The 24,781-nt window shown below is 31.9% G+C and overlaps 1 protein-coding gene across 3 annotated transcripts in view; it reads right to left on the bottom strand.

Moving 5' to 3' along the window:
* The window catches only part of LOC130453102 (probable nuclear hormone receptor HR3), a 135,564-nt gene that overhangs the window by 79,107 nt on the left and 31,676 nt on the right, over positions 1-24,781 (bottom strand). Inside the window, exon 1 of one of the 3 annotated variants that reach the window (XM_056792741.1) lies at positions 2,299-2,607. The exons of 1 other annotated variant lie outside the window; for it this stretch is intronic. In XM_056792741.1, the coding sequence (XP_056648719.1) occupies positions 2,299-2,389 (91 nt within the window). In that variant the 5' untranslated portion in view covers positions 2,390-2,607. Of the gene's footprint in view, positions 1-2,298; positions 2,608-24,781 lie in introns of those variants that run through there. One more of the 3 variants, XM_056792735.1, reaches the window with a different exon arrangement.

Genomic DNA, 24,781 nt, shown 5'->3' on the forward strand with positions numbered 1-24,781 from the left:
TGTTGTTCTATTTGAACTATTATCAGAAATATTCTGTTTGATATTACAAATTCTATTTCTAATAATGTAAAGGGCGTTTCTAGGGTAGTTTCTAATTATTTTCTTCCCCAATACCAATAGAAATGAAACATTATTTAGGTTTACGTTTGCCTCTCGGATGGTAATTAAAATCCTTTTTATTCGACTATGTTACCTGAAGTGTACAAAGAATTTTCTGACAAATTTTGATATGTTACATCAAAGAATTTTTTTATACTACTACATTTCTTAGTTTATTTGAATAACAGTATTTTTTTGTTGATAAATTGTTTTGATTTTAGGTCTCTGATTAAAAATTTCAAAACAAGTAAAAATATTAACGTTAAATATGATTTATTGTTTGTCATTTGGTAATTACATCAATCAATAGATAAGTTTAGAAGAAATCTAGCAACATTTTTTATATCAAAGCAAATATCATTTGAAAGACACTTTCTTAAAACCGAGGTTTACTTTGAAATTTGTTAATGGTCAGCCGAAGAATTCATTTAAAGTATAAGTTGTAACTAACAATGCCGTTTACGATAGGGACAACACTTTTTCAACTATAATAAGACCATATTTCATTGGATAATTCGTTCCGGTTTACCAGTTTTTCGTTTTAAATAGACAGAAGCTGAAACATATTGATAAATGCGTCATAAAAATTTTTGACTTTATGACTGCTACCTAAAATAAGAATAAGAGAAATTAACAAATTCACCAAAATTGTAATACATTGATTGAACACGATGGTATTTCTTTACAAAGTATACAAAAAAAATTAAAACTACGTTAAAAACACAATATTTTGGAAAAAATAGCCATTGAGTGCCGAAATCAACTCTTCATTCTCCGTTGTTGGAGAATCTTTGACCACCAAGACATTTTTTTTTACGTCTGGGAACAAAAAATAATCCGAGAGGGCTAAATCTGACTAATAGGGTGCATGAGGTAGCAATTCAAACTTTGATTCATTAATTTTGGACATCGCAATAACGGATGTTTATACTGGTGCATGGTCTTGATAAAACGACATTCTCTTCTTAACCAAATGGGGCGGTTTCTGCTTCGTTTCATCGCTCAAACGTTGCGATAAGCTCGCATAAATAATCGCCATTGATAGTTTTAAGATAGTCAATGAAAATTATCCGATGCGCATCTCAAAAAAACGACGCCATGACCTTGCCTGCAGAGGGAACGATCTTTGCCTCCTTTGGAGCCGGTTCTCACTTTTTAATTTAATTTTTTCATCCATGGTTATGAATTAGACTTTATTTTTGTTAAAATTTGCCAAACACTCGATGGAAAGACCTCCACAATGCTGTTTTTGTTCCATTGTGAGCAAACGCGTCACCCATCTTGCGCACATCTTTCTCATGTTCAAATTTTCGGTTAATATGCGACGTACCGCACTTTTTGAAATGCCTACTATATCTCCTAGCTCGCGCACTTTCAGTCGACGATCATTCACTACCTCTTCGTGGATCTTTTTCAATATTTCGGGACTCGTCACCTCATTTGGTCGACCAATACGATGTTAGCAACTACCACCATCTCTAGGTGAAACCAAGTACTTCGTGTTTGATGAATAGTAGTAATTACTGCTACAGCAATTAAAAATTGTGGTACTCGAATGGTTTGGTTTGAAACTTATGATTCACAATAAATCGACATAATTTTTCAAATAGTCTTTTAGTTGATTTACGAGATGTAACAAAGTTGGAATCTTATTAACCTAAGCTGCTATAATTATCTTAAATTTCAATAGAATTTTGTTTTATGAATGAGAGAGTAATAAAAAACCTAATTTCTAATATAAAACTTGTTCGTACGGTCATTTAAAATATGACGAGAGGACCCGTGCTGTGGATGACTATAGCTTCGTCATAAAATCAATCAAAGAGATGCAAGGCACAGCCAAAAAATCAACCATCATGTACTGAGTCTTCTTAGACCAAATCGAACATCTTAACTCGATTAGAACCTGAGATCCACAGCAAAAATCTTAGAAAAGTTAAATGAATAAGACGAAAAAAGATGGTTTGTCGAATCAAACGGTTTTTGAAGAGTGAATGTTATATGACATGTACAGGTTCAGCTGTAGTTGATCATTTTGCTGATGAAGAAGTTCAACAGGTTACAGGAAAACCGACTTACCGACTTACCCTTAAATACATTTATAAAGGGGCTAGAGATGTAGTAAATTGATATATTCTTTATATTCTTTGAAATGATTATTAATATTGTTAATGGAAAAAATGTATTTGATTACATTACCTTTAATTGATCCCGTTGACGTGTGAGGCTGCTGATTCTGTGCTTGTGGTATTTCCAACTTCGTGGAAACATTGTTCCACATTTCAAACATAATAAAAAAAATTAAACGAAAGAACTATCGAGATAATTGTTTATGTTATCATCGTTAACACTTAACGCACAAAACTTTTTGTATGCGGACACATATTTGTACGGTCAGTTTTTTTTAATGGTCATACTGTTGTTCCTTGAACGTTTCGAACAATAAATTTTCAGCATCTTCTTCGGTATATCAGTAAATTCTTCAATCATTTCACAACAGCGATTTATCTAAAGTGAAATAAGAAGTTTTAGAAAATTGTTTTCCTCAAATATTTGTCCATGTCAATCTGTATCAGATTTTGTAATATTAATTTTCGATAGTTTTTTCATTCCGTCAACTCTATTAATAATACATGTTTGCACTTAGTTCTAGAGAAAACTAAATATGAATAAATTATCATAAATTCAATAAATGTAGACCAAGAATAATAGGGTGAGATGGAAAGCAAAGAAGAAAGATAATTGATGAATGTGAAGATTGATAAATAAAAGATAAAATTTTAAACATCTTTTTTGCGATAACAGGCAAGGATAGGTAAGGATCTACCTTTGATGATATTTCTGTTCTATAATGTTAAAGATGGAAGTGGTTGATATTTCACTGAATATTTTTGTGTACAAACTTTCATCGAGTAATTTACTTGAAAATTCAGACGATTTTATTGAAACTTCATCGTTCTCCGAACCGTTTTTAAAAATTAGAGTAGTCTTTTGAGTTTATTGACGTTCTGGATCATTCTGAGAATATTTTGTATAACAAATAAGCTTATAACACATTCTGAGAGATACAAGAAAACATAATTTCTGTACATTTTAAATCATTTTCAGAATCTTTCTTAAATTGTCAAGTAACTTTTCAAAATATCCATAGTTTTCTAATCGTTCAGGAAAGTTGGAGTAGATTTTTAAAAGTTTAGTGTCGTTTTAGTTTTTTTTTGAAAATCCCAGCAGTTTATAGATAGTTTTAGAAACTTCTATAAACAATTGTGAATAATCAAAGAATTTCTAAAAATATGTCTTTATAGAAAATCAAAACGATTTCTCAAAATCACATTTTTCGTATCTTTCTCAATAACTTGATAATGTTTTAAATATTTTTGGAAAATATCAGACATTGTTTTAAACCTTTATCAAAAACCAGAATCATTTTCGACTTTTTGAAAAATTCCAAATACTTTTGAAACGTTTAATCTTGGGACCTTTGTGAATATTTTTTTGAAAAATTCTAGTAGTTTCACAAGAGTTTTCTAAAGTTCTAAATTCTTCTGAAAAAAAAAAATTTCTCTACACCTCGTATCAGTTCAAAGATATTCAAAAAATTTAAACGATTTCTTAATTGTCCATATTTCTGGTCTCCCTCAATTTCTTGAATTATTTATAATTTCCTGAATCTTTTGGAAAAATAAAGGTTTTGAATCATTCTGAAAAACTTGGAAAATTACTGAATTTTTGACAAATCCGTTGCTCAAATGTAACCGTAGAACATTGGAACGTTGGATTTGGTTCATCTTGAAAGATCCATATATTTAATTGTTGTTCAGTTGTCGTCATAGGCAGCCTGTCATAGTCTTTTGAAGCACCACGACTGAATTTTTTCATATTTTGACTTTTTGACAGCCAAAATGAAGCGAAGTGCGACCACGATTGAATTAGGAAAACCAGCTTCAACAGTGTCAGATTTAACCAGTGTTGCCATTGTATATATGTTTTTCATACATAATTTTTTGAAAATAAAGGGTTTTGTTGATAAACAACAACTACTTATCATAATTTATCAAAATTTTTCCATTTAAGTAGAGTAGTGATCAATCTAAATCAGAAAAAGTCGTACTCGATATCAGAAAGTAAATTATGGACCGTGTGAGACAGTGAGTAGGTACAATTTATTTACGAAAACCTCATAGCTGGATACTAGATACTACACAATACGTCCAAAGAGACATCAACTAACGTCTTTCCCTGTATATATATTGGTACCTCAATGGTACTACGTATACTGTTTAATTTTATTTATTGACAACCAACATATCAACTTATCACCGCGTCCTAGTTTTGAGAGGCACCTAATAGGTTTTTCCTTTAATTTGAATTTGTTACTTATGATTTTGTTATTAATTATACGAGTGCTTTCTGAAAATTTTCATATCTAACTAAAAAACCAGACATTTTTCCTGTTACAGCGTTGTTTTAGCCTTATTAACCCTTTTAAATAATGATTGTCATCTTTCTTCTCAAAATAGGCTTTTACGTCCTCGTCTGATTCAAATATCTTTCCTCTAAGTGAAACTTTGAGGTTAGGAAACAGAAAAAACTCGGGAACCAGATCTAGTGAATACAATCAACTAAATTGAAGTGCAATTCGTGTATAGTAGTCATGGATGAAGACTCACATTCTTTTTTTTCATATGCAGTCACTGTTTCCTCTACTGTATCAAGGAATGATCCGTGATACTTGAAGATGGTCTATTAACAGAATCTCATGAAAAATATCGCCTCTTGAAACTGTCTTTGCTTTATTTCGAGCAGTTTCGCTCTTTGGAAACCACTGTATCTTTTCAGGAATTTGATGGTTCAAAAATTCGTATTATTTTGCTCAAACCGCATCAAAAGTCTTGGAAAATGTTCATTCCAATTCGTTTTCGAACTAAAGTAAGTTAACGCAGCACCCAACGCTCGGATAGCTTGATCCGTTATACTCTAGTATTAATTGGTGAAGTTTTTTGATGATATCGCTGGTTGTCCCGACCGTTTGTCGTCAGTAAAGCTGAAGCAGCAACGTTCAAATTCAGCTGCCCAACATTTCACGATCGTATATGATGGTGCAGAGTCTCTGTACAAGGTTGAGGTCGAAATATTTTCAAACCACCCTCGTACAATAATCCTGAATGACAAAAACGATTATAATACTGCATATTCAAATTTTGATATTCAAAAAAGTTTTGGTCTTTATTTATTTATAAACAAAAATAGTTTACGGCCGAAAGGAAATTAAAAGAAAGAATTTACAAGAATTATCAAAATTTTCGTCCAACGTATATTTATATAGAGAAATGATTATAAAGAATTTTAAATCATTTATTGTTAAAAAAATGTTAATAGCATTAAATGACATGTAATTAAATCTATTTACAATATCCACGTGCTTAAACGCCACGTCATTTGACCATTCACCCGTGTAATTGTATCTTTATATAGTGTGATCTTTCTATATTGAAGCACAAACTGTTTGAACTAAATTATCGATATAAAACATGAATTATCATATCAAACATTTCTGGTTATAAAAATTCGTAAACATACAGTCATTATCTAACAGGAATTCTGTACAATATATTCCAAAAGAACAATTATTTTGAAGTTTTTTCATTAGGAATTAATACAACCCTTATAATTTGAAATGGAAAAGTGGGATTGACTGATATATCGTTCATTTACTTTTAGAAAATACTCTGCTCAGACAACAGCTTTATTCATTTGGACAATATTGCTTCAGAGTTGTTTATTTACAGCTTGAATCTAACCTAGAAAATATGTCTCTATCAAAATTAAATCTCCAATAATATGAAACCAAATTGGAGCCATTCTTATTGGATATGAAATGGAATAGCCGCTTTGGAAACAGCTACTTCTAAAGACTAAATCTAAGTATCAAACAAAAGATCATTGCAAAGCTTTACTCATTTGGACAATATTGCTTCAGAGTCGTTTATTTACAGCTTGAATCTAGCCTAGAAAATATGTCTCTTTCAAAATTAAATCTCCAATAATATGAAACCAAATTGGAGCCATTCTTATTGGATATGAAATGGAATAGCCGCTTTGGAAACAGCTACTTCTAAAGACTAAATCTAAGTATCAAACAAAAGATCATTGCAAAGCTTTACTCATTTGGACAATATTGCTTCAGAGTCGTTTATTTACAGCTTGAATCTAGCCTAGAAAATATGTCTCTTTCAAAATTAAATCTCCAATAATATGAAACCAAATTGGAGCCATTCTTATTGGATATGAAATGGAATAGCCGCTTTGGAAACAGCTACTTCTAAAGACTAAATCTAAGTATCAAACAAAAGATCATTGCAAAGCTTTACTCATTTGGACAATATTGCTTCAGAGTCGTTTATTTACAGCTTGAATCTAGCCTAGAAAATATGTCTCTTTCAAAATTAAATCTCCAATAATATGAAACCAAATTGGAGCCATTCTTATTGGATATGAAATGGAATAGCCGCTTTGGAAACAGCTACTTCTAAAGACTAAATCTAAGTATCAAACAAAAGATCATTGCAAAGCTTTACTCATTTGGACAATATTGCTTCAGAGTCGTTTATTTACAGCTTGAATCTAGCCTAGAAAATATGTCTCTTTCAAAATTAAATCTCCAATAATATGAAACCAAATTGGAGCCATTCTTATTGGATATGAAATGGAATAGCCGCTTTGGAAACAGCTACTTCTAAAGACTAAATCTAAGTTCCAAACAAAAGATCATTGTAAAGATTTATTCATTTGGACAATATTGCTTCAGAGTTGTTTATTGACAAGATTATGGCCCACTACTTAAAGAAATTATCGATTCTACTTAGAATAATTTAGAATTCACATTATTAATCATAAATGGACTCTGGAAACTTGTACCCAAGAAATTCCGAAACCAGGAGATGCTAAATCTTCGACAGAAGTTATTTTATGCAGAGTTAGATGTGTAGAAACCTCTTAATTCACTTTATGTTACATATTTTCCACTGTTTGACAATATCAGCGGTATCGTTCACAATACTAAAATTAATATATTTGTCAATTTGTCATATTGTAGAATCTGCGTTGAGTACTGTACTATTTCTGACTTTGCGGTTTCTAATTCCTTGCACAATCAGCATCAGCAGCTTTGAAGCATGCTCTTCCGCTAAGTCATATCCTAAACTTTGACAATGCATGATGTATAATTCAGAGTATCCAAAAGTTCTGGATGTGGGGCACCCGAAAATCTTCATTTTCTAACTCGTACGCATCCAGGTGCAATGCCCACAGTCTAAATTATTCTTACTGAATTTAATACGTTCTAAAGATCTCTCTTCTTTTGTTATAAGTTCTGGATTTCCTATACATATACATCATTTCTTGATGTTTAACACTATTTTTAGCAAGTCCATCTGCTATTTCTTTTCACTGCACTTCAGTGTATTCTAGAATCCATTTGTAGGTTCATAATGGGTATTCCCAAACCTGCTTGGACCTCATGACATTGGAATTCTGAACCATAATGATTACTTGGTTGCGATAATTGCATTCCAAGTTGAACTGGACTTAATAATAAATACTTCTTGTCTAGTATGTTCATAATTTGAAAATTTTCATTCTTCCCTCGATGAAGTAGTTGCTCTTTATTGTTTTGGAAGTTATGGGCACTAAAAGAGCCCCGTAGATTGTAGACAAGCTCCGAAAGGTATAATCTGAAATAATTACTAACATGATTGTTGCAAACTGTTCATATTTAAAGGATATAGAAAGATAATCTTGAAGGATAATATTTTTATCACTTTTGTAAGCATTTTTATATTTTCATTCGAATTTCGCGCTCTAGAAAGGGAATTTTGAGAGGTTAGGTTGGTAACACGGATCGACACTTGGGTCAGACAGATGTAAACTCAATAAAAAATAAAGATCATTTCGAAAAAAATTTTTTTGAATTTGAAGTTTACACTTTCATGAGAATAAAATGTATATACGTCGGATTTAGTTATAAATCTTTTCTGTTAAAAATTCCTGTTTTGTACAATTATTGAATTATAAAAACAGCAAAACTTGACTGTCGCAAAATTAATCTGCTTAGAGTAGGTCATGTCTATCTAGTTCTTATTCAATTTATTTCTATATAAACATCAGTTTTGCAGTGTCATTTTAGTATTTACATTTTTTGTAAACATTAGAAAGCTGACAAGTTCACTTAAAAACAAATTATTTTGAAACATACAAGATTTTATTGGTTATTTAACTGTTCGCATTTTGAGGCACGGATTTTTGAATCTGTTGTGTTGGATACTGAATTCTATACGTCTCAATCTCACGGTATGTTGCAGTATGAATTTAGCCCATTTTGGACCACGATTGAATTTGGAAAACTAGCCAAACACGATGAATAGGAATGGTGAACACACTGCTCACTCTACCACCACAACAACACTCGCAATTACACTGATTGACTGCGCGTTTCTATAACCAAGTAATTGTCTTCAGAGACTGGATGTAAACTACGACTTAATAACTGGACTTATCAGGTTTACACTGAATTTTCTCACCAATAAACTTTGTTGTAGTATAAACAGTGTGTTCATTATGAATATCATCAATGTGGTGGTGCTTCATCATCAAAAATCGTTGTTGATCGGCATACCGCTGTTTTAATTCCAGTCGAAAATCATAGAAAAACTTTTTTAACCAAATTGTATCTTAAAACTTAAATAGCAACTCTCGTACTAATAACTTTGTAATAGCAGCGATTTAACTGCAGTAACAGTTTACTTTTAAAGGTTAATAATCCAGTGTTGCCAGCTCTAGCTTTTCTAACGTTATCTAACAATAAAAACTACTAATATATTTAATTTAGAGACACCCTATACACGTTGGTTATATGGAAATTAGTTATTAACACGTTCAGTAGAAGGATTGAAATTGATGTCAGTAAGGTTTGTAATATTCGCTTTAAAGAGTACATCTGCTTTAAACTGCAGAAGTATTGATTACCACATAGAAGACTCTGAGGCTCTTTCTATTTCTCGCTGCATTTCGTAGGTTGTTGAGAGGATGAAAACATTTATGGATCGATTTCTATCACATGTGCAGATATGATTATGGAAAAGTAATTTTCGAACATTTTCACTTTTAAATCCAAAAGTATTATTTACATTTCGGATGGGAAGAAGAGGAAGAAGTTATTGGCCTTTTGTAAAAATCGATTATTGCAACGTTTGAGCGAAGAAATCGAGCAAAAACAGCCGTATTTGATTAAGAAGAGAGTGTTTCATCAAGACAAAGCACCAGCTCATATATCCGTTATTGCAATGACCAAAATTAATGAATAAAAGTTTGATTAGCTACCATATTCGACATATTTAGCCCCCTCGGATTATTCTCTATTCCCAGACTTGAAAAAATGAAGATATTGAAGATCTTAATGTTACTAATTATAAAAAGGGTATTGAACTTTTTGAACATTGCTGGGAAAAGTGTATGAGATTGAAAGGTTGTTGGAAAATATTTTTTTCCAAAATTTTTATATATTTTTACTTTATACTGCTGAAACAAACCTAAAATTTCAATGCTACCATCGCCCTCACGATGATTGAATCAGTTTATCACGGAAAATTATATCGATTCAACTATTTTCATCATCAAAACGTCGTTCATATCATATTTAATAATGTTGTCGTTGCAATAAAATGTTTTCTGAATTTATTGAATATGGAATGGCACAACTGACTAACTCAACAGTTAGTAAAAATAGAAAACATTTTGGCTTGAACTCCAACTGATGTAACAGCATACCACACAAATAATACGGGCAGGATAATAACATCATTTATTTTTGAATTTAGCTAGTCCTAGCTAGAGGTTAATAACCTAACGCAAACTTACTGCCAAATAACTATGAATGAAAACAACGACAACAAATTGTTTTTAATTATTATCTTATCGAAATCGAGACAAAATATTTTTAATTATTCACGGTGTTTCATAAATAATGCCGCTTTTTATAGTTCAATTTGTTTATTAAATAATTGTACAAGAAGAAGTCCTAATATTCGATATAAGGCTTTATGGTTTTATCCAACAAGTTCTTGCGCTTGGGCTTTCGAAATTTGTGTTTAAGCATTGTCTTATTGTTTTCAGTTGACTAAACCTGAATTTTCTCCGATAAAATCGGCAATGATAGCTCGACCATCTGGAATGATTACAACAAAAGCTTCCATTGGAATCAACCCCATTTTGCAACATGTTCTGGTAATCGTCCTTTTCTCTATCCAATTATTTTTCGTGTTTGTTTCGATCTTCACTAATTATTTGAAATAACAATGTATGGTATCTTTAGAGGGTCCAAGGGAGTCCGATAGTTTTCTGTTTCCAATTACTCAGTAAGGACATAAACGTGAATGGCGAAAAGCTAAACCATCCTCAGACCAACTAGACGAGGCAAATATAATCTACAGCTTCCCAAAAAGTAGGCTTAAATATAAACACTGTCAGTACCCAATTTATAACAAATTTAGTCCCCAGTCGTAATCTAATGTTAGTATCCTACCAATATCTGAGATATGAGATCCATAAGAAAAGACAACTGACCAATGCGTCCTTCCAGTATTGACTTATAGCTCGGTAACATTAACATTGAAACAAAGAAATAAGAATAAGTCAACGAGGCATAGAGGGGTCCATGTAATGAATGACATTACGAGATAAAATTTAACACGTTGAACTCCGTGCGGTCCATAGGTAAGCAGCTTAACTTTCCCCGTAGAACGACGTATTTTATACCAAACTTTCAATTTAAATGTGTTTTACAGTTTGGTTGGAGTGTCCTTGATCCTCGAAACATTATATAACATTAAAATGTTAGCGAAATTTCAAGTTGGGGTAATTTGATTATGATATTCCATCTAAACAACCTAATAGGTTATGAGTGGTAAAAATACAATGTTAACAGCCCGCTGTTTGGTTGGAATCACTCGGTATGGTTATAAATTACTTTATACTAAATATCTATCTAAAGTTATAAACACTGAAATCATATAAGGAGAACAGGGTTGCCAAATTAGAAGTAATTAGAAGTAAAAAGGTAGCAGATTATCCAGAATATAATTATACCAGTTTAGAGATGTTGCGTCAAGTTTTGTCAACATGCGGTTTTAAACACAAAAAACTGAATAAACGGATGGCAATAACCGAATCCTCAAGAATAATTCGATGGCAACAAGATTATTTGATTCAGATAAGAGACTACCGAGTTTCTAATAGAGAAATAATTTATCTAGATGGAACATGGTTTGACAGTCGCGATCTAGTAAATTTCGTTTGGGTTGATAATAGTGAAAATTGCTGTTCGAATGGGCCATTCCTCAAGATACCAAATAGTAGTAGTAACAAATCTCAAATTTTAGCATTTATGTCTTAATCAGAATTACGAAAATGTGATTAGTCTCCAGAACTGGGTAAAAAGGTTGTAGAACTCCTATAGAAAGTTCTTTGAAATGGAAAAACTGTGTTGAATAGGTTATTAAAGAAGAAGATGGGTATGTGGTATCTATCACCCTCTTTACAACCCTTCATAATTCAATCAAATTTTGACTCTAGTTCAGACGATTCTAACTACCATGATTATTTATAAAGATACTTTGGAATTGAAATGTTTTTTTTTTGTTTTATTTGCAAAGAAGTTATTTTCCTTCATGGTTTTTGTTTTGAAATTTCGTTTTCCAGAAAAAAAGAAACGAATGGGGTACAAAAAGGGCGCAGTTCACGTGTCGTATCCTATTTAAACCAAACTCCCTTACAGGCAGGTATATTTGACACGTTTATTTACGTTTTATGATTTAATATTCGAAACATATTTTTAAAAATAATAAATTTATGAAATTAGTTATCTACGCTTATGGTAGATCAAACAAAATTGTCGGAAAGGGTTTTTATAATCTGCAATTGATATGAATCTCTTATTAGCTATGCCACCTGTACTTTGTATTTAAGTTGTCGCTAGTTAACAAAAAAAAAGAAACATTTATACGAAATGAAACAACTACTGTAAAAAATCGCTTTCCCTTTTGTATGTTGTAACGGACAGAATTGCAAAACTAAAAATAGTAAACTTGTGGTTAATGAACTTTCCAAGGTAACTCTGCTTATTTTATTATAGCGTCGATGAAAAAACGTATGTATGTCAAATAAATTCGTATTTGTAGATGAAAATACATCGGTAAATTAATTATTCCATCACTCACAACGTTCTGATAATTTTTTTCTATATAGAAAATGTCTTTTTTTTCATTCGTCTCTACCATGAAATTATGCGTATAAAAAAAGATAAAAATCATTATTTTAGACTACGGTACAACTTCCCAAGTAATTGATGCCAACGTACAACAACGTTTCTCCGAAACTTACTGACTGGAATAGAATAATATAAAGGGTGTCTCATCCTCGATTAAAATTCACACTCTAAATTATCCCATTCCAGTCAGTTATTTTTGATCTATATCAATATTTCGAGATGTTTTAGGAGAAAAAAAAATAAATAATGTACGTTGGCATCAATTAAAATATATAATGTTATAATATAATACGAAATTTTCTTAATATATAGTATTTTCACATGAAGCAAGTGATTCAGAAATCGATAAAATTGTCGATACTAAGCTCGGAAAATCCCTACTGATTCAAAAAAACACTACCAGCGCCCTCAAAATATTAATTTATAGATAGGAATCGTCAGGGAATGATTGGATAGGCGTTATTTCTGAGGGATTTTCGTATGGCAGTGCTTCCGGACCTAATAGCAACTTTTCCGAATCCAAATAATATTAAAAACGTGGATCTTAGCACACTTGAATCCCGCTAGTCCGAACACGGGTAATCCGAACTTCTCCTTATTCTAAACACGTTCCAGAAATTGTTTATAAATGAAGTACATAATTTGGACTAATGTAAAAATATATTTTACAAAATTAAAAGTTGACAAAGCAGTCTGAAAGGTGAATTATGTTGACTAAAATGATACAGCGCAAACAATAAACAAAACAAAAATATGCAGTCAAAAAGATTCTACTGAACAAAAGAATAAACTTATTTCGGACATAAAATCCCTCATCGTTTGTTGTAGCTTTGACAATCTGTTTTTAGCCGCCATTTCCTCATGAACACGGTGTGGCATTAGACTGTTGCTCCAAGTAGCGAAGGGCAAGGTCAAAAGCAGCTGCTGCCTCATTGTGCGAGACTTTTTTTTCTCCCTTCGCGCACCCTGGTTCATTCGCGTCTGCTTCGACTGCATCCTCACAACCTGGAATGTTCTGTAGCAGTGGAATCGGGTTAACGGTGTCATTTTATGTAGACTCTCTCGAATTCCAAAGATGTCCATAGTTTATTCCACGATTGCTCCAACTGTAACATTTTCCTAAGACTGAGCTGCCCGATAGACACATCCTTGAAATTTGTTTCTTCAATCTTTTGGATCTTCATTTAAAGATTTCAAGTACAGTCTCGGTTAGAAGTGCGTACAGTCCGCGTCCAGTGTTGTCACGTATTCATCAAGCGTAGTCTGGCCGCCGACTCACGTCCCAAAACTATAAATAGTTACGCAGTGAGCTACTTTGCTGTCTCTAACGCTTGGTGCATGTAATATCATTTCATTATTAGTAAATAGACTAGTTGAAACTGGTGGTTTTTGTGTATTAGTTCATATTTTAACACTACGGACACGTTAAAAAGCATTCTTTTTGATTATTTTAGTTATTTCGGCTAAACAGAACAATCAGCTGATACGAACAGTATTTGGTCCACAATTAGTTCGGATTAGTCGGACTCAACTGTATTTGATTCCAACAAGATAGTGCACCTCCACATTATGGTGTTAATTTCGAAAGTTTCTGTATAACCACTTTGAAGAAATATGGATTGAAAGACGTGTATCGATGAAGTATCCACCTAGGTCACCTCATCTTGCCCTCTTTGAAGTTTTTCTGTAGGGATATTCAAAAAATTACTTTATGAACCCTTAAAACTACAAATAGTTAGGTGAACTAATATTCTCTAGTTTAACTTTTTCCAAATAAGGAAAAAAATTAATGATGATAAACTTTGCGTCGAGATGTCAATTTTGAGCACCATCATTTGGAGTGTAACCCACGGTTTTTAAGCTTGTGATCACTGCAAAAATGATAAGAACGTAGTTGTTATCATTACAAGAATTGCTAATTTACGACAAGCCCTCCGACAGCATTTTTTTTGAACTTTTTAACGGTGTCCAACCAATTAGAAGGCTATGTAATCAATATTAACTGAAAAGTGTTTTTTTGGCATCGGATATAATTAGGCTGCGTTGACGCCATTTTTTTTGATTTGACGTTTTTTGCAGTGTATTTAATATTAAAAACATGAACAATTACGTCACAATATCAATTGCGACGTAGTCCCTACCAAAAGTATGATTTTTTTTTCAAAATCGTAGTTTTTGTAAATATTTTTCTGTTTCCAAATTATTTTTGTATCTATTTAAGACATTAGGCCGCCCTAGTATGTTCAAAATCGAATTTTATTTTAAATGGTTCCTTAAGATATCAAAAAATACGTCCCAAAAAATTATGGCTGAGAAAAACCTTGAAAAACTTGATTTTTAGCATGGCAATTTAAGGGCATTGCCAATTGTCTCAATACTGCATTTTTTAGAATTGACTAGACTCATACCTCAGACAATTTCCAACCTATTGACTTGAAATTTTGAATATATCTTGAAAAATACATTATCTTTGAAAGTACAGGGGATTTTCTATTCATATTGCATAATTTATTTGTTATTAAAAATTGTTTGACGAATTTCTAGACAAATTTTTTACTTTTCGTTCTAAGAATGCGCCATTTGGTTGCAAATCAATATATAACATAAAACCTACATACTTTCAGTCAAGCCGTAGACGTAACAGCGAATTTGGTTTAAATAGGGCAAAATAAATCGAAAATGAGGAATGAAATTTTTTGATATCTCGCTTCGTTTTCGAGATATCGATACTTAAAGTTACAATCAAACGTTAGTTCATAATTCTCTTTATATAACAGATGACGTTCAATACTTCGTTTGAAATGACTATTTTATCACTTCAAATTCAATATGAATTTTGTAATTCAATAAACAAAAGATTTTCTATTTAATTTTTATATTATTTACCCTGATACTCCAAAATTATATTCAACAAAACAGATTTTTATAGTAAACTTAGCCATTTTTGATAACTTTAATCACTCTGTGATGAATATAATTTAAGATACGATAAAAACATGAATAATTTGATATTTTTCATAAAGAACTGTCGGCGAAGCTCCCCACAAGAATAAAATAAAACTAAAATAATCCTTATGCGAAGAAAATTTTTTTAGACAATTTTGGCTGTAAAAAATTCACGATTTTTGAACTTTTTGCACTTAAAGTGCACCACGAGAAGAATAAAAATAAATTTTTCCAACTTCAAGTATCGATATCTCGAAAACAAAGCGAGATATCGAAAAATTTTACTCTTTATTTGCGACTTATTTTGGGTAGATTTACAAAATGGTATAGTCAAAAACAGGCGCCACATAAATCGTACTCGTGCCGAAATAATTGATACCCCTTGATTTTTTACAATTGTATTTATATTTTTCAGGAACCAAATTTCACATTTTCGTATTATTTTCAATATTTTATTCTCATGAATATGTCTGGGATTTAGTATATAATTTTGGGAAAGTAGTTCTAATACATCTGAAAGTTATACAAAGTTTTGCGAATTTAAAAACACTTTCACATCCAACTATTATCATAAAATTTATTTTATTCTTTCATAATCTACTTTTACGTCTGAATATATCACAATCACTACGAATCTAAATCGAGTCGAGACCGTTCACTCTCTTTTTATGTGATCTTGATCTTACTTTCATATCAATACATTTTTTACTTCATATCCATCCACGATAATAACATTTGTGAATTGCATTGACCCTCTAGCGATTACATTTATTTTTTTATTACATTTTTCGTATCCTCGATTAAAATATTCCTCATCAAGATATACTACAAGGTATTATTGCAAAGTAAATAATCAAAAATGAAACTTTAAAATATTTCATTAGTTATTTGCACACAATTTAGCGAATTGAATTTCAGGGAATTTGCAGAAACTATATTTTCACTACGACCACCTTAATCAGGGTGGTAACATCACAACTATGAAAAGATTAGGGCGGTGAACATGCTCTAGCTGAGCGAACGTGTCAAAAGTGGTTTGCACGATTTTGACTTGGAAGACGATGAACGGGGCAGCTAAAGAAGTTTGAAGATGAACAACTGAAGGCATCACTCGATGAAGATTGTTGCCAAACACAAGAAGAGCTCGCAGAATCTTTGGGTGTCACTTAAACAGCCTTTTCAATACGTTTAAAACTAGTTGGATATATTCAAAAGCAAGGGAATTGAGTTCCGCATGAACTCAAGCCGAGAGACGTCGAAACGTGGTTTGGCATGTCCGAAATGATGCTGGAACGTCATTTTTGCATCGGATTGTTACTGGTGATGAAAAATGTATCCATTACGACAACCCCAAGAGCAAAAAATCATATGTGAAATCCGACAAAGCCTAATATCCATGGCGCTAAGGTAATGCTGTATTATGAGCTGCTAAATCCGGATGAAACCATCAATGGAGAACGCTACCAAACACAATTAATCCGTTTGAAGAGAGCAACAGCCGAAAAACGCCCGGAATATGTGACCAGACACGAGACAATAATTTTCCATCATGACAACCCTCGGCCCCACGTTGCTATTCCGGTTAAGAACTATTTGGAAAACAGTGGATGGGAAGCTTTACCTCACCCGCCTTATACCCCAGACCTTGCACCTTATGACTACCATTTGTTCCGGTCGATGCAGAGCGGCTTCACTGGAATACGGTTCACATCAGAGCAAGATATCAAAAATTGGATTGATTCATTCTTGGCTGGCAAGCCGGCGCAGTTCCTTTGGGATGGGATCCACAAATTGACAAAAAGATGGAAAAATGTCATAATTTCAGATGGGCAATTGTTTGAATAATACTATTGCACACGTTTTTCTTTAATAAATGTTCTAATTTTGAAAAAAAAAACGCAATAATTAAGATATAGACCACAATATAAATAGTTTCAAAAATTAGTATTTGTATTCAATTTTGTAGTGATATTTTCGATAGTTATGATATATTTCCTTGGATTTGACATAGACGACACAACTTCTACAAGGTATGTTTTTTTTGTGGTAACCACGAACCGTCACTACTATTAATTATTTTATAAATCCAACCTAACCTAACTTATAACGTGTTATGTTAGCTGCATTCTTTTGGGTACTTAATTACAATAATTTAGATCCATTTTTCATAGTCTGTAAATGTATTAAATCACTTTTATATGTAAGCAGAAACTATAAAACTCGAGATTTTTTAATATCAAAAATAATACCCCCTTCTGAAAATATCGAAGTTATTGTTATATCTTGGAACGAACTATATTTTTGAGATGCCTTGTAAATATTAGTTTTACCATCATTTATTTACGTATAATATAATTTTTATATTTTCTATAACTAATATTGATATTTCTAACCAAATCATTTCTTAAGAACTTATTCAGACAGGTAAGAAAATTTGAACTTTTGATGTTACGTTGAAATCTTCTATTTAAAAAAGAAATTCTCGTATTAATTTATTTAACACCTGGTATATCTCACAGATAAGTATTTATTTATTTATTTTTTTGTAGTTAAGAGATTTTAGAACATTTATTATTACAAAAATAAATTTAATTACAGATTGAACATGGACTAAATCGATTAAATTAAAATCAAAAATTATTTAACGCATTTTTTTTTAAATTGAAATTAATAAATATTAGATTATTTTCGAAAAATTACGCACCTTTTCCGATAAAAAATTTAAATTTAAAAGCGATATAATAATACGTAATCCTTTAAGGTAAATATCCACACAACACTTTCTCACTCACTATCACGTGTCATTATTTATCCATTAGGATCCGTTTTCGGTACGAAGACTCGTGCTGTACATAAAGTGACGAAATTAGTCCTTTTAGCGAGCAATGTACGTCGGCGTCGATACACAATTTCGACCGCTCTACACACTTTCATCCGAAGTCTTCCACACACTAAATGAACTATCCGAAGTAGAAAGTGGGCTCTGCATTTGCAAGGATTATGATGAGTGCGCAAGCGTAAACAATTAACTTTTTTGGTAAATTCACAATATATATAAATATATAACAATAGTGGCGTGGTGGTTTTAAATATTGTAACTTTGAGGGTTGATTGGGATTCCGAAATAAGTAAAAATCAAATATTAAAAAAAGGAAAATTTCATTATTTCCTAAAATTTTTTTTAATTTAAAAATAAACTTTGCAGTTCTTGAAATACTGAGAAGTAGAAATTATATTTTTAGAAAACTAAGGGGGACAAAGAAATTTCAATTTAGGAATAGTGTGATAATAATTTCAGTTTTTTAACTAAGGGGGCAAGGTTTGCCAGAGGTGTATGGAATTTATTTTAAAACCTAGCGTTAAAATAATAAATTTCTTTCTATAATCGCTTGATAAAATAGTTATTTGTATGCCAAGGACTGAAAGAGCCACTTTGTTGGACGAGTCTGAAAATTTCGAGACGAGCGAAACGAGGCGAGCAACAGACGAGTAGCATTTCAGCCGCGGCGTACACAACGTTTTTTAGACGACGCATAAGATCCAAAAATTTGTCAATTACATTGAGGAAAGAAAATAAATAATAGAGAATCATAAGCATTTTATTTATTGAACAATATAATATACTCAATAATATTTGCAATGTCAATATTAATATTGGATGCAGATGGAATTAGATGTTGATGAAATCTCTGGAGGTATGTTTGTTTGTGTCTTCGATAGAATTTGTTGATTGATTCGTATTTATGGTGAAAGAAAATTATACAAAATCATCGAAGTGAAACTGTCAACTGTCAATTGTCAACATTGAAGTGGCTAGAGTGACTCCAGAGCGTCCCGAAAGTGTTTTGCAGTACGTCACTTTCACTACATCGAACACTCAAAACGCAACTTTCGGTATGTAAATGAATACAGAACGAACAGAAAAACTTTTAGATTGCTTCGTCTAAAAATTTTTTTTCATTAATTTTGACAATTAGTTGGATAGTAACGTCAAAATAAAATCATAATGCATTTTTTTGCCACAAGTAGGTTTTTACAATTATTAATGGTGCCATTTTGTGAATTTCCATCTAAAATCCTGTTTGTTTCGCGTACAAAAAAATTATTACTTCGATTAGAACCATTTTTCGATTAAGTACATTCGTGAGCAAAAAAATATACGCAGGCGACACCTTTGCAATTCAAGTCACTGCCAAAAAACTGAGCCCGAAAATAAATTTTTCTCAAAAAAATCTTAAAATGATATAAAATGTTTCTTGCTCTAACAAACCAACCATATGATGATGATTTATGCTTGTTTTATTTTATGTTGTTAAAACGCTTATCCTGGTAAAAATTAGAGAAAGGGCTGCAATAAAAAAATGAAAGTGCTTTTTTATTAGGATAATTCACAAATTACACTACGAACTTATTAACCACCCACTGTATCCACAAGATCTGCCCCCACAGCGACATTTTTCTGTTACCTAACCTTAAAATTCATTTGCTTGAAAGATATTTCCATGAGACTAGGACCTAAGTACCTGACCCAACGAAGAAAACACAAAAAATTTCGAAAAAATTGTCCGAGGGAGCTAAATCTAGCGAATAGTGTGTATAAGTAATAATTCTAACTATGATTTATTCAAATAACGGATGTTTGAGTTGGTGTATTGTCTTGATGAAACAACATTTTCTTCTTAGCCAAATGCGGCCGTTTTTGCTTGATTTTTTTGCTCAAACGTTGCAATAATTTGGCATAATACTCGCAGTTTTTCCTTTTTCAAGATAATAAATCAAAATTATCCCAAAACACAAACGCAATTATCTTGTCTGTAGATGGAACGGTCTTTACCTTCTTTGGAGCCTGTTCTCTCTTCTCAGTTCATTGTTTTAATTTTTATTTTATTTTGATGATGAAACGGCGCATAAATTCTGTGAAACATCACTAAACATTCGATGGAAACATCTTTTTCTTCCATTTTGAGCGAACGTTGAACAACCCATCTGGCGCACAGGTTCCTCATGTCCAAATTTTCAGTTGTACCGCATTTTTTGAAATGTCTACTATGTCTGTTATCTCGCGCACTTTCAGTTGGCGATCATCAACTACCGTTTTGTAGATTTTCTTCAACATTTCTGGAGTCGTCACTTCATTTGGTCGACCTCTGCGATGCAGATCGTGCGGCCTCGTCCAAACCGTTTTACCCAATATTTTACTGTTGATAAAGTAGAAGCAGCCTCACCCAGAGTAGAATCTAGTTTAACTTTTACATTGGTCAAGTTAATATACTTCTGGAATCACCCTCGTAGAATTTAAAAGAAAATAAGGAAGATTATGGAAATATTTTGTTCTTTGTCAGGTCAGAAACTTTTTATAATCAATATTTAATTCGGCATATTCTGTTATTTACATAAAATTAGCTTCTACTTTAATAAGTTAATTATAATGGAAAATAATCACAATTCGAGTTGATTTAATGAAATTAAAATGTTCATTCTGTATTGGTTTATTAAAGGTCAAGAAGATTTATTATTTCAATACATTTAGGAATGAATTATAGTTGGAACTCTCAAAAAACAACGTAATTTTGGAAAAAATCATAACCGTGTAGCATTAACAGAAACTTGATTAATTTGTATTTCGATTTGAAATGAAAGAACACCTTTTATAGCAAAAAATAAAATACTGGCAACATCGTATTATACACGTACAAAACCGATTAAATAATTTGAAGAAACTTGAAATTAGGGCGCACTTTAATCAAATAAATTAATAGTATTAAATTAATTCCATAAACGTTATATGTACATATCGGTTACATAACAGTACAACCAGTTGATGGCCGCTACCAAGTATGTATAAACTATTAGATCAACTAACATTTCATTTGTGAGTAGTATGGGGATTTCAATGGAAATACACCGTTTTCTAATTTTTTTTTCACAGTTCTCCGTGAATAAAGTGACATGAAACCTTTTAATTGACACAAATATTATAAATAAAGTTTGATACAATAAATTTAGCTCACAAAAAACTATTCGTTATATTTAAATTTTAGTTTTTCTGCTAAATACTAAAAAAAATACCAAATTTACTTTCGTACAATCAGAAACTACTGGTTTTATTTTATAACGGTTTGTTTGACAAATTTCCATCTTCAAATCGGTTCGTCGTTAACTCCATTGCTGAACCAACCAACTCAGTATTTGCTTCCATTGAAATGCCCACTTAAATAATACAGGAACCTTCTCCAAAAAAAAAAAAAAATCCGAGCCCCACCTCATTAAAACCATCCTCAATCATATCATGCTGCACGTATCTACATTATGAATATATACTATTGAGGAGAGCCTAAGAAATCTTGAGCCCAGCAAGATAACACCCTGAGGCATGCAGATGACAACTTTTGATTCATCTAGATCTAGCGGATGTATCGAAAGGTCAATCAAAATATCATAGGAAGGAAGACCAAAAAAGAATAAGGATCACCCCTTAAAGGATCCTCCAGCTGGTAAGATCAAGTAGTGGAAACTTTAGCGAATGGATTCAATCTTTAAAATTGTTTTTCAACGTAAAAAGTTGGTTAAGAGTTTTCCCAGATGCGAAGAGAGGATCAAAATAGAAGAAGAATAGAAAATAAAATGCACGACAGTACTCTGGGAGGAAGCAGACTTAAAAACTTAATGAAGAAAAGGGAACACCAAAGAAGATCGGATGAAAGGGAGTTGGTAGGAAGCTCTTCTAGAATTAAACCATACTTTGAAGGGTACCTACTGAAAGGGGTGTGTTTATAAACATAATATTTCAATATTTCTTGCATTATTATACGAGGATTGCAAAGATTTATTAACCCTAAATAAATTATATTGAAGTGAGTTTGTGTTTGCTCTTTTTAATAGCTTCAGCAATTGATTGGGAAACTACTATAATATATTGCCATTTAAGAAAACAACACCCTATATATAGATATTTTTTTTTATTTCAGGTAAGTTGTTTATATCACCCCCTATTCAATATTTACAGTTAGGGTACCATCGAAGTGTTTTCTTTTCTTCGGTGCCATCTGTTCAGTATCAAATTTTTATATCGAAACTTCCTTATAGCCACCGATTATATAATTATGTACAATGATTCGTGGGAATCTCCCTCTCAAAATGGATTTCACCGTAATAAAAAAGGCGAACCGGTTTAAACATAAGTTCGAAAGTGTAGGTGCCTTCTGCATGGGATGCTTTTCAAGTTTTTCGGTACCTGCGAATGTATTCAAAGTACACCATCTCAAATTACATACCCGACGATCTTAATATTTGGTTTGATGTTAAAAAAGTATACCTGTAAGATATATAACTGTAAAAATAATATTTATAATACAGGGTAGATGTATATTGCAAAATAGTTAATATGTATCGAATTTTCTTTAGTTTTAATATGGTTTACTTTATTTATCTGTGGGTTATGATGTCTATGATAGATCTGTCATGGATGTCAAAAATGTCACTGTCACAAGCGTCAATGTATATGACAGTGCCTGTCATTGTCAATTTTGATTGATTAGAATAAAATAATGGAGGTTAATTCATGTAGGTCAAGAAAGAGTTGAAGAAATAAACATTAAATGTCGTTTCTTTATTTTTTAGGTGAGATTTAGTTATGTGATATAAAACAGTTTATTAATATCACTTATATAGTGCATTTGTCATAAAAACAAAATCTGTTTTTTCTTAGAAGGACACATGTGTTTATTTCAATTAATTTGAAAATCATCTTATAAATATTTATTTATTTGGCGTTTATTAATAAATTTCCGCAAAATGTATTTTATGCAAAAGAAGTTTTCAAATTGGTTGTTCAATAGCACAAAGGGCATGTTGTAAACTGGCACAGAATTGAATGGAACCCTTCAACGGCACACTTGGCGCCAGTACGTTTCTATGACGACGCCATGTTTTGACTCGTGGTGACGTCACGGCGTCGATAGTTGACGCTTTACTTCCTACATCGGAATTTATCAAGCAATGCGAGAAATGCGCTATGGGACGTGTTCTGCTTTACAATGATGATTTATTAATTCATACGCTTCCTTTAATCATTTTTAAAATATTTATAAAGAAGGGTGTGTTTTTAATATTGTTCGTGAAAGAAATTTATGCAAAATATAGTTAATTTGATATTTTATTTGTCTTCGGGCTATATTTCACTTAATTTTCACTCAAAGAATGGTAGCTGTACAGTCAGTAGACTACAATCTGTACACAACGCAAATAGTTTATAATTATTTAGTGTACGAGCAAGGCTAGGAAATATAAAGATATCTTGGTCCTCCCCAGATATAGTAACAGATTTTTTTTTATATAAATTCCAAATGAACCAGTGATTTTGTACAAGGCTTACCTAGAAAATAAGATTTCCTAGTTGAAGTCGCATATTTATTAACACTTCAGCTCTCTGTCTTTCACGCATCCATAAATGGAGAAGTCAGAAATTTTTTTGAAGTGACAAGAAATGTGGAAATCACTAAGACTGTATGTCCCAATCAAAATGTATAATAACTACGTCATGTGCTATCGCAATCAACACATACATACCCCAATCAGCTTCCACGAACAACATCCTCATTAAAACTATAATTATTCAACCCCTGAAGGATAAATACCTGACCCAGGAAATACCAAGTCACCTTTTGTTTCTAATCTTCTTGTTGTCTTAGTATCTTGCGATTAACTTAATCTTTTCCGATAAACCTGGTAGCACGTTTTAGGAAAAACCAACATTCCTACATTCCTCCACCTTCCACACTGTTTAATGAGATCCCTTTCTTACTAACACGAGCTTAGGCGAGATGTTTTTGATCAATCTAAGGATAGATTTCCTCGGGTCAACGTCTAATCACTTCTATCGGAACTAGGCTGCAGGTGGAGATTAGAAAATTCTACGTTTTGTTGGTATATGTATATATAGTCAGTGTTAAGTAGTTATTGAAACTTGACTATTATCCTTTGTCATCCTGGTTCGGTGGTCAAATATTTTCCAACAGTGATGTCGGCAGTTAATGGTTATTTTGAGGAGCTTGACGATTTCTTATTATAAAAAGAGTTATTTATAGGAAAATACGTAAAAAAATAAATATATTTTGTTTTCTTTGTTGGGCCAAGTACTTCTGGTACCATTTTCGTACAATGCAAAATTTTAACATTTGATTTTATTACTTTAATTTGTTAATAAAATTGTGAATCTATTCAACTCAGCGGCAGTGTATAAAACCACGCATATTACTTTCCCTATATGTGTTGTTAGCTTCCTTATCACCAATAACTTTCTCAATTATGTAATAAGAAAGCCGCCGCTGCCGTTTACTCCACTAATTCCAAGGTTTTTATTTTCATTCGTACTCTCCAACCAACGAAATTAATTCTTATAGATCGAGTACATAA

Source organism: Diorhabda sublineata, chromosome 1 (assembly GCF_026230105.1).
Source record: "Diorhabda sublineata isolate icDioSubl1.1 chromosome 1, icDioSubl1.1, whole genome shotgun sequence".
Taxonomy (NCBI): domain Eukaryota; kingdom Metazoa; phylum Arthropoda; class Insecta; order Coleoptera; family Chrysomelidae; genus Diorhabda; species Diorhabda sublineata.